The 12018-nt window shown below is 43.9% G+C and overlaps 1 protein-coding gene across 2 annotated transcripts in view; it reads right to left on the bottom strand.

Moving 5' to 3' along the window:
- Nucleotides 1-12018, bottom strand: part of ARHGEF39 (Rho guanine nucleotide exchange factor 39) — a 72941-nt gene that overhangs the window by 8370 nt on the left and 52553 nt on the right. Inside the window, exons 6-7 of one of the 2 annotated variants that reach the window (XM_034788223.1) lie at nucleotides 11416-11486; nucleotides 6146-6274 (exon numbers count right to left, since the gene is read on the bottom strand). In XM_034788223.1, the coding sequence (XP_034644114.1) occupies nucleotides 6146-6274; nucleotides 11416-11486 (200 nt within the window). The remainder of the gene's footprint in view (nucleotides 1-6145; nucleotides 6275-11415; nucleotides 11487-12018) is intronic. The other variant, XM_034788224.1, reaches the window with a different exon arrangement.

Here is a 12018-nt window from a genome sequence, read left to right on the forward strand (position 1 = left end):
GCCGGGGGGGGGGGGGGGGGGGAGGGGGAACGCTTCTATACGCCTTCCCACCCATACCGCTCGTCCACAAGGTCCTGCTCAAGATTCGCAAAGACTGGGCTCAGGTAATTCTCATAGCACCAGCTTGGCCCCACTAGCATTGGTACACGTCTCTCCTAGACTTGTCAGTGGGAGCCCCGATTACCCTGCCACTTTTCCCGGACCTTCTCACACAAGATCATGGGCGGCTCCAGCACCCGAACCTGCAGTCACTGCACCTCACAGCCTGGAAGCTCCATGGCTGAATACATTTGAGCTCTCCTGTTCAGAACAAGTCAGACACCTGATTGGAATGGACATGAACAACACATCTCGAAGAACAAGAGTTACGAGAATGTGAGTAACCATTTTAAAAATAGAGGGATACAAAACAATAAAGGGGATAGAAAAAGTAAATCAATCAAGTACTTCTATTCATCCTCTCTCATACAATACAAGGGAAAAGGCAGCAAATTAACATCTATTTCATGTACTGCATCATTAGCCTGGCACTCACTGCCACAAGGCGAAGAGTTTACCAGGGTATTTTAAAAAAAGATTGGGTCTCTGTAAGTACAGTGAGAACAAGCACCGCTTTCTTATATTTAACATAAGATAAAAAGGGACATGTTTCCTCCTGGTTCAGGACAAACTAACCTTAAATTGATGGGAATTAGGAAGAAACTTGCCCATGGGTAGGTTATTCATAGATTTTTAAGGCCAAAAGGTCCACTGTGATTACACTGGTCTACAATTTTTGAGAAGTCGTCTGCTTCAGAGATAAAATATGCTATTTATTATGTATTTTGATGTGCTAAATTCAAATATGACAATTAAAACAACTGATTGGCTACTGTTTCTAAGATATTTAAGTTTTCACATTTTATATCTATGTATATTGTGTAGATAGTAGAGTTTTAATCATAAATTGTAAACCTAGGTCTTTTCATGTGTTTATGGTTGCTTTACATGATAATATTTCACCTGTCCTGTTTATGTAACACTTTAAAAATCAGCAAAAGGGTTATATAAATAAAATTTATTATGAAACAAAAGGCAAAAAATTATTACGTACATAGTTTAAGCCTATTCAGTGTCTACTCGGCGCTTCTTGGCTTGTCTCTTGTATTTATTAAATGGAGCATCTCTTGTCACTGTCCAGCAATAGTCTGCAAGCATTGATGGGCTCCATTTGCCCTGATAGCGTTTCTCCATTGTTGCAATGTCCTGGTGAAATCGCTCACCGTGCTCATCGCTCACTGCTCCGCAGTTCGGTGGAAAAAAATCTAGATGAGAGTGCAAAAAATGTATCTTTAGTGACATGCTGCAACCAAGGCTTTTGTATGCCTTGAGGAGGTTTTCCACCAACAACCTGTAGTTGTCTCCTTTGTTGTTTCCGAGAAAATTTATTGCCACTAACTGGAAGGCTTTCCATGCCATCTTTTCCTTGCCACGCAGTGCATGGTCAAATGCATCATCTTGAAGAAGTTCACGAATCTGAGGACCAACAAAGACACCTTCCTTTATTTTAGCTTCACTTAACCTTGGAAATTTTCCACGGAGGTACTTGAAAGCTGCTTGTGTTTTGTCAATGGCCTTGACAAAGTTCTTCATCAGACCCAGCTTGATGTGTAAGGGTGGTAACAAAATCTTCCTTGATTCAACAAGTGGTGGATGCTGAACACTTTTCCTCCCAGGCTCCAATGACTGTCGGAATGGCCAATCTTTCTTGATGTAGTGGGAATCTCTTGCACGACTATCCCATTCGCAGAGAAAACAGCAGTACTTTGTGTATCCAGTCTGCAGACCAAGCAAGAGAGCAACAACCTTCAAATTGCCACAAAGCTGTCACTGATGTTGGTCATAGTTTATGCACCTCAAAAGTTGTTTCGTGTTGTCATAGGTTTCCTTCATATGGACTGCATGATCAACTGGAATTGATGGCAAAACATTGCCATTATGCAGTAAAACAGCTTTAAGACTCGTCTTCGATGAATCAATGAACAGTCTCCACTCATCTGGATCGTGAACGATGTTGAGGGCTGCCATCACACCATCGATGTTGTTGCAGGCTACAAGATCACCTTCCATGAAGAAGAATGGGACAAGATCCTTTTGACGGTCACGGAACATGGAAACCCTAACATCACCTGCCAGGAGATTCCACTGCTGTAGTCTGGAGCCCAACAGCTCTGCCTTACTCTTGGGTAGTTCCAAATCCCTGACAAGGTCATTCAGTTCACTTTGAGTTATGAGGTGTGGTTCAGAGGAGGAGGATGGGAGAAAATGTGGGTCCTGTGACATTGATGGTTCAGGACCAGAAGTTTCATCCTCTTCCTCTTCTGACTCAAGTGAGAATGATTCTGGTGCATCAGGAACCGGCAGTCCTTCTCCGTGGGGTACTGGGCGTATAGCTGATGGAATGTTTGGATAATGCACAGTCCACTTTTTCTTCTTTGACACACCTTTCCCAACTGGAGGCACCATGCAGAAGTAACAATTGTGGTATGATCTGTTGGCTCTCTCCAAATCATTGGCACTGCAAAAGGCATAGATTTCCTTTTCCTGTTCAACCACTGGCGAAGATTTGTTGCACAAGTGTTGCAGCATATGTGTGGGGCCCACCTCTTGTCCTGATCTCCAATTTTGTGGCCAAAATAAAGGTGATAGGCTTTCTTAACCATAGTGGTTATACTGCGCTTTTGTGATGCAAAAGTCACTTCACCACAAACATAGCAGAAGTTATCTGCACTGTTCACACAAGTACGAGGCAACTCTGCTCACTTTGGCTAAACAGAAATATGTCCCTTTGCAAAATCAAACACTGACAAATAAGAGAGTACGACACTGTATGATTTCTAGAGCTGATATAGGGCAATTTGTTCAGCAGAGTGATGTAAGCTTCGTTATGATTGTATCATCCATGACTTCTAGGAATAACATGATGCAATTCATAACATGTATGACGCAATACCAGCTTCAGATTGCATCATTCATTGTTTTGCCTAAAAAGCAAGTACTGTCCAAACCCAGTCATAGATTTATTCATAGATCCAGTCAAAGATGTATTTTAGTCATTTCTGGTTTAAATTGAGATCCCTTCACTTTATAACTCACTTATCCTCCGCCATTCCCAAGTCAAGGGTCGTATATACTGACCCAATAGCATATCTTGAAAACTAGAGCCAATCAACAATTTTAAGCATCATTTTCGTTCTCAGTGACCCAGAATTAGTAAAGTTTGACTACATTTATTTCAGAAGCATTTTGGCTGTAGAGCAGTGTTATCTAGTCTGACCTGCATAACACAGGCCAGAGAATTTCAGCAGCATTTTGTACATCAAGCCTGTAACTTCTGGGTTGAACTAGAACATATATCCTTTAGAAAAAGGCATCCAGTCTTGATGTAAAAACTTCAAATTATGAAGAATCCACCAATGTCCCTTGGCATAGTGTTTTAATTGCTAATTACCCTCACTTAAAAGTTTTCCTTATTTCCACTTGGAATTAGTTTTGTTTCACATTCCAGCCATCAGATCTCACTGTGCCTCTGTTTGCTAGATTCAAGAGCTCCCTGTGACAAAGTGGGAATTTTCTATATTTTTATATTAAAAAACAAACAACAAAACAAAAAAACAACAACGAGTACTTGTGTCACCTTAGAGACTAACAAATGTATTTGCGCATAAGCTTTCGTGGGCTAGAACACACTTCATCAGATGCATGGAGTGGAAAATACAGTAGGAAGATAGATAGATAGATAGATACACACACATAGTACATGAAAAGATGGGAGTTGCCTTACCAATTCTAACAAGACAATTCAATTAAAGTGGGCTATTCTCAACAGGAGGAAGAATCACTTTTGTAGTGGTAATCAGGGTGGCCCATTTCAAACAGTTGACAAGAAGGTGTGAGTAACAGTAGGGGAAAATTAGCATGGGGAAATTAGTTTTTAGTTCTTGTAATGACCCATCCACTCCCAGTCTTCATTCAGGCCTAATTTGATGGTGTCCAGTTTGCAAATTAGTTCTAGTTCTGCAGTTTCTCGTTGGAGTCTGTTTTTGAAGTTTTTTTGGTATACGCCATCATGTGCCAGCAATACCCCTCTGCCATGTACATTGGCCAAACCGGACAGTCTCTACGCAAAAGAATAAATGGACACAAATCAGACGTCAAGAATTATAACATTCAAACCCCAGTCGGAGAACACTTCAACTTCCCTGGACACTCAATAACAGACCTAAAAGTGGCAATTCTTGGGGCACATTTCTAGGGGCGGCATTCTGGCGCCAGCCATCATAGGCGCCGACTCCGGGCATGGGGAAAAAGTGCCCCTGCCGCCCCAGCTCGCCTCCGCCTGCTCCCCTGAGCATGCCGCCACCGCCACTCTGCTTCTCCCCCTGCCTCCTAGGCTTGCCACGCACGAAACAGCTGTTTCATGCAGCATGGCTGGGAGGGAGGAGAAGCCAAGCGGCGGGCACGCGGGGGAGGCGGCTGTGGGCACGCGGGGGAGGCGGCTGTGGTGGAGCGGAGGTGAGCTGGAGCAGGGAGTGGTTCCTCTACCCCCCCATTACTTCCTGCGGCCCCCCACCCTAGCTCACCTCTGCTCCGCCTGCTCCCCTGAATGCGCCGCCGCTCCGCTTCTCCTCCCGCCTCCTTCCCAGGCTTGCCGCGCACAAAACCGCTATTTCGCGCAGCAAGGCTGGGAGGGAGGAGAAGTCAAGCGGCGGGCACTCGGCAGAGGAGCGGAGGTGAGCTGGAGCGGGGAGTGTTTCCTCTAACCCCCCCCCGTTACTTCCCCCCCCCGACCCTAGCTCACCTCCGCTCTGCCTACTCCCCTGAACGCGCCGCTGCTCCGCTTCTCCGCCCTCCCTCACCTGAGAGGGAGGGGGAGAAGCGGAGAGGCAGCACACCCCGGGGAGCAGACGGAGCGGAGGTGAACTTGGGCGGGAGGTCGCGGGGGGCCCGCAGGAAGCAATGGTGGGGGGGAAATGCGGCACGCCGGGGGAGGAGGCGGGGCTGGGGATTTGGGGAAAGGGTTCAGAAGGGGTAGAGTTGGGGCGGGGTTGGGGGCAGAGGAGCATGAAAAAAAAGGGGGGGGGGGGCGGACAAAAAATGTTTTGCTTGGGGCAGCAAAAATCCTAGAGCCGGCCCTGCCCTCTCCAAGGGTTGCAGCTATCTGGAGGTACCTGCCTTCCACGCCTTCCTCATTCACACCTCATTCATTCAACATGGCAATTGATTACAAAGTGGGGGGAAGATCTTATTCTACTTCTAGCAAAAAGACATTTTTCTTTTACCTTAATTATACTACCTTAGGGGCCTGCTATAACAAATTACCGAGCTTCAATACTGCTGTTTCGGTGGGGTGGCGCTGGGGAAGGAGGGTTTGTTTCCGCGGGGCAGGTGGCGCTGGCGGGGGGGTGTTTCGGCAGCGCTGTGGGGGTTGTTTCCATGGGGCAGGTGGTGTGGGGGGGGGGCTCGGTGGCGCTCAGGGGGTTTCGGCCCTCAGCTGTTTTCTTTGGAGTAATATGGCCCTCGCCACTTTACGAGTTGTGCAGGCCTGTAGAACACTTCAACCTCCCTGGCCACACAATAGCAGATGTAAAGGTAGTCAAAGATAGCAAAAAAATCTTCAGGACCAGACTCCAAAGAAAAACTGCCGAGCTTCAGTTCATTTGCAAATTTGACACCATCAGATCAGAATTAAACAAAGACTGAATGGCTAGCCAACTACAAAAGCAGTTTCTCCTCCCGTGGTGTTCACACCTCAACTTCTAGCAGAGGACCTCACCCTCCCTGATTGAACTAATCTCGTTATCTCCAGACTGATCCTTGCCTGCATATTTATACCTGCCTCTGGAAATGTCCATTACATGCGTCTGACGAAGTGGGTATTCACCCACGAAAGCTTATGCTCCAATACATCTGTTAGTCTTAAAGGTGCCACAGGACTCTCTGTTGCTTTTTACACATCCAGACTAACACGGCTACCCCTCTGATATTTCATACCCTGTTTGTGAGACGTTAGCCAATTTTCCTCTCCAAGTCTATTTGAATTGAATCAGAAGTGATCACAAAGCTGTCTCCAATTCACTTTGTCTGGCTGATGAGTAGGACCCACCTGGAGTCAGCACCTTGGTCTTCTGTCCTTTGAGCAGTTTCTGGACCCGAAGCAGTTGCATTGAGTTCTCATGGCTGCGAATTGTGCTATGGACCCACTGAGACACCTCAGAAACAGATTTCACAGCTTCTGAAATTAGCATAGCACATCAATAAAAAACAAAACAAAACACTTAACTGCAAGTGACCTACATTAGGTTGGGAAATAGACAAAATTGCCAGCACTGGAGAAGAGCATGTAGATGGCTCTACCTAATCCTATCGCTGAAATCTGGGAGTTGAGCAGATTACTTACCTGTAACTGGAGGTTCTTCGAGATCACAGAATCATAGAATCTCAGGGTTGGAAGGGACCTCAGGAGGTCATCTAGTCCAACCCCCTGCTCAAAGCAGGACCAATACCCAACTAAATCATCCCAGCCAGAGATGTGTGGTCCCTCTCTGTATTCCAAAACTGGGCATGCTTGCCCACCACAGCTGAAAGTTTTCAGTAGCAGGGTCAGTTGACCTGCACCTGAGTCACACATTGCCTCATGCTACAAACAAGGTTATAGGCCATGCGGGGCAATGCCCCTTCAGTCACTCTTTCACCACTAAATAGCGCAGTCTGCAGTAGAGGGGATGGTGGGTGGGTGTGACCAGGTGTCTGGATGTGCCACACTGACAATGCCACACTCAGGGCAGACTGCAAGAAATAGGGCCCATAATCCCCAAAACTGGTGGTTTATTCTGTAATTAGATTCACCAATCCAGTAACGAGAGCTATCTGTAGTGCCACACTGGTTAATAAGAAACCAAACCCAATCCCCTTTAGGTATTCCAGCTCTTGGCTCCCATCTAGACAACCAAGTCTAATATATTGAGGGGTTACTGAAAACCCTATTCACCATACTTAATGTTCTACCAATCCCAAAGATATTGAACACTTACCCATAGGTCCATATGAATCTCAGATCTTACCCAAATACATGCTTACAGCCAATCCTTAATAACTAAGTCTAAGATTTACTATTAAAAGGAAAAAGAAAGAAGAGAGTTATAAATGGCTAAGGAATCATATACATACAATTGATTGCCAAGTCCTTATATCAGGTTTGTAGCAGTGATGGAATAAACTGCTAGCTTGCAAAAGTCTCTCTGGAAATTACTCAGACAGATTAAGGGTTATCAGTCCTTGTTTAGAGTTTCCTTGTTAGTAATCCAGTCCAGAAATAATGAAGCAGGAAATGAAGACAAAATGGAGATGTCTCAGGTGCCTTTTTAGATCCTGTCCCAAACAAGCCCACAGCTCCTCTTTGTGGAAAGTTACTAGCCCAAGGCATGTGCAGTGTGGGAACTCTGGTTGCGATGGAGATGCATGCCATGGAGGGCTGTCTCTTCACACAGCTGGCGTGGCAGTCAGGGGTACCGGTACCTTTTGCCTCTTAGCTTACCCCTGGAATGGGGGAGCTTAGGTGGGGTCCACATGCAACATCTCACCCGACAGGCCATGGCTCGGGGACCAAATTCTGTGCTCAGCGGCAGTCTGCAACAGGGACTTCCCGTGATGCCCATGAGAGCGCTTATGACCCTCATGCTTGGACTTGTCCTGTGCCAGTGATCCCATCGGATCCAGACAGGAAGTAGTGGGTGGGGCACTCACCACCGGTGAAGGACAGTGCACCGTTGGTTCCACTGGACCCGGATCGGATTCCGTATGTGGAGAGCCTCCTCTTCCATAAGGAATTTCCGGAATCAAAAAAGGTGTGTCCACAAGGGAAAAGACTTGCAGATCTCACAGTGTGCAGCAAGATGTGCATCCCCCAAGCAGTACAAGCAGCAGCAGTGCTCCTCACTCATTAAGAATGAGCGAGGGCACAACATACAGTTTTTGAACCCAGAACATGAGGCACGGTCCCTCAACAAAGTTGGGACGGGCCCCGAGCGGGACAAAATCAACTACACTAATTAACTATGAACTATCTACACAAGAAGACTAAACTAGCTAACAATATACACGGACAAAGCATTCTCATAGCAGACTACAAGCATGGAGGAAAGAAGATTCCGACTCCAACCATGCGACGGTGAGAGGAAACTGAAGGAGCGTTGTCCCAAATAGCCTCTTATAACCTCACCTGGAACACGAGGCAACGTACGACACATGTGCGGGTCAACAGACACTGCTACTGAAAACTTCTGGCTCCGGAGCATGGCATGCATGCGCACCTGCGTTTCAAATACCTATAGGACTATCACTTGAAGAAAAAATCAGATTCTCAGACCAGAAGGGACCACTGTGATCAGATCACTGTAGTCTGACTTCCTGTGTAGCACAGGCCATAAAATTTCCCCAAAATAATTCCTAGAGCAGATCTTTTATAAAAACATCTGATCTTGATTTTAAAATGGTTAATGACGGAGAATCCACTATGACCCTTGGTAAATTGTTTCTATGATTAATTACTCACTTTTAAAAACGTACGTCTCATTTCCAGTCTGAATTCATCTAGCTTCAACTTCCAGCCACTGGATCATTTTGTCAACTAGGCTGAAAAGCCCATTATTAAATATTTGTTCCCCATGTAGGTACTTAGACTGATCAAGTCACCCCTCAATCGACTCTTTGTTAAGCTAAACAAATTGAGTTCCTTGTGTCACCATAAGGCAAGTTTTCTAATCCTTCAATCATTTCTTGTGGCACTTCTCTGAACCCTCTCCAATTTATCAACATCCTTCTTGAATTGGACACAGTATTCCAGCAGCGGTCACACCATTGCCAAATATAAAGGTAAAATAGCCTCTCTACTCCTCCTCAAGATCCCAGTTTATGGATCCCAGGGTTGCATTAGCTCTTTTGGCCACTGCGTCACACTGGGAACTCATGTTCAGCTGATTATCCACCAAGACCTGCAAATCTTTTTTAGAGTCACTGCTTCCCAGGATAGAGTCCCCCATCCTGTAAGTATACACTATATTCTTTGTTCCTACATGTATACATTTACATGTAGCCATATTGTTTGCTTGCGGACAGTTTACCGAGTGTAGATCACTCTGTCGTCTTGATTATTTACCACTCCCCAAATTTGTGTGCTATCTGCAAACTTTCTCAGGGTTGATTTTGTTTTCTTACACGTCATTGATAATTATGTTAAATAGCATAGGGTCAAGAACTGAGGCCTGCAGGACCCCACTGGAAACAATAATGATTACCCATTTACAGTTACATTTTAAGACCTATCAGTCAGTTTTTAATCACTTTAATGTGAGCAATGTTAATTTTTTACCATTCTGTTTTTTTAATCAAAAGGTCATATGGTACCAACTCAAACACCTTACAGATATCTAAGTAGATTATGTCAACACTATTCTCTTTATCAGCCAAACTTGTAATCTCATAAAAAAGACATTAAGTTAGTTTGACAGGATCTATTTTCTATAAACCCATAAAAAGAACAGGAGTACTTGTGGCACCTTAGAGACTAACAAATTTATTAGAGCATAAGCTTTCGTGGACTTTTTATATGCATCCGAAGAAGTGGGCTGTAGTCCACGAAAGCTTATGCTCTAATAAATTTGTTAGTCTCTAAGGTGCCACAAGTACTCCTGTTCTTTTTGCGGATACAGACTAACACGGCTGCTACTCTGAAACCTTTCTATAAACCCATGTTGATTTACATTTATTATATTACCCTCCTTTAGTTCTTCATTTTTTGAGTCCCATATCAGCCATTCCATTATCTCGCCAGGGATCAATGTCCGGCTGGCCATCCCGTTTTTTACCCTTTTTAAAACCTGGCACGACATTCACTTTCTTCCAGTCTTCTGGAACTTCTCCGGTGTTCCAAGATTTATTGAAAACCGACATTAATGGTCCAGCAAGCTCCTCAGCCAGCTCTTTTACAACTCTTGGACATAAATTATCTGGACCTACTAATTTAAAAATATCTAACTTTAGTAGCTTCAGTTTAACATCCTCCAGATATACTAGTGAAATGGAAAGAGTGTTATCACCGTACGGTGAAACTAGATCATCTGTTTTTCCCCAAATACAGAAGGGAAATATTTATTGATCCCTCTACCTTTTCTGTGTTATTATTGATAATTCTACCATTTCCATCTGATAATGGACCAATACCATTGTCAGGATTCTTTTTGTCCCCAATATATTTTAAAACTCCTTATTGTCCTTCACTTTGCTAGCCATAGATTTCTCCTTGTGTCCTTTGGTCCCATTATCAATTTTTTACTAACTTCTGATTTATATTTCTTACTATCAACTTCTCTGTTCTTCCATTTGTTATATATAACTTTTTTTGTAGCTGCCTTCAATGCCTCTCTAAACTATGTTTGTTTTTTAACCAGCATAGCTTTCTTCCTCAATTGTGTTTTTTTGGGCATCTAATAAGATGTTATTAAATGATTCCCAATGAGCATTCACATTTTTCTGATTAAATTCTTCATCACAGATAATTTGGCTCATGACTGTTTTCAGTTTTTTTAAATTGGTCCTATTAAAGAACTGAGAGAGAGAGAGGGAGTGTGTGTATATGTATAGAAACTGGTCTGGACTTTATTCAGCTTGCATATTATAAACACGATTAAATCATGATCTCTTGCATCTAAGATACATTAATTTTTAGTTCTGTGATCAGTTCTTTATCTGAAGGACAAGACCTAATAGAATTTGCTTGTGTTGGCTGCAACACTTTTTGAATTAGGAAATCATCATCTATAATGTTTAGAAATACCAAGGGTGTTTTAAGACTAGCAACATGAGACTCTCAGCATGTTACTCAAATTGAAGTCCCCCATTATATCAGGTTTTTTCCTCTACATATTATAAATTGGTGAATAAGGAGGTGGTCATACTGTTCCCTCATGTGACTGGTGGTCTGTAGCAGATATCAGCTAATACCCTAGTCTTGTGCTTTATCTGTTAGGACATTGATCCATAAGCATTCAAGATTATTTTCTTCTTAGTTATCAGTGACATGGAAACAGGTAATGCCATTTTTGACAGAGTGCCACTCACCTTCCCCTTTTGCCCACTCAATCCTTCCTAAATAGGTTATAACCACTGATTTTAACATTCCAATTGTGCTAATAATCCCATCAGGTTTCAGGAAGTTGGGGTGTTTGGTCGGGGGGGGGGGGGGGAGGAAGAGAGAGAAGAAGGAAAGAAATAGTAATGTACTAGAGCTCATCACCGAAAAGGGTTTGAGGTCAGAGAGATTATTAAATTGTTAGCAAAGGAAATAATCCTGAACAAGGTTTGGGATCTACATCATACTTGCAAGGTACTGGAACTCCACACTATCCGGGCTGGTGTTCTCCATCAGGTCTCTGAACAAGTGCTTGTATCTAAGACAGATGGGGTAAAGTCACATTTCATGTACAATCACCATCAGCAGAATCTCCTACTGTGGATAGTACAAGGGATGAGAAAGATCCAGCCTTTGGAAAAGGGAGGACTAATCTGTCAGAGTCTTGAAGCACTTCCCCTCTCTCAAAACAGTCAGTTCCCCCTTCTTCTCCCCACATATACCATTGTTCTCCTGACCTATGTAGACCAGGAACTTGGGAATATTCAAAAGGGATTTGACACATATGCATAACAAAAATATCAATTATCCTAATAATAATTACAGTAAGTCCTCACATAAGGTCATCCCGGTTAACGTTGTTATGTCGCTGATCAGTTAGGGAACATGCTCATTTAAAGTTGCGCAATGCTCCCTTATAATGGCATTTGGCAGCTGCCTGCTTTGACCACTGCTTGCAGGATTCTCTGGAAGAGCAGCCCCTCCTTGTGGGGCTTAGAACCAGCCCCCCCCATCACCTCCCCTAAATTTCCTGTAAGGTATGTGGTTCAGCAGCTGCCCAGCAGAAGTTC

The sequence above is a fragment of the Trachemys scripta genome, chromosome 13 (assembly GCF_013100865.1).
Source record: "Trachemys scripta elegans isolate TJP31775 chromosome 13, CAS_Tse_1.0, whole genome shotgun sequence".
NCBI classification, from domain to species: Eukaryota; Metazoa; Chordata; order Testudines; family Emydidae; genus Trachemys; species Trachemys scripta.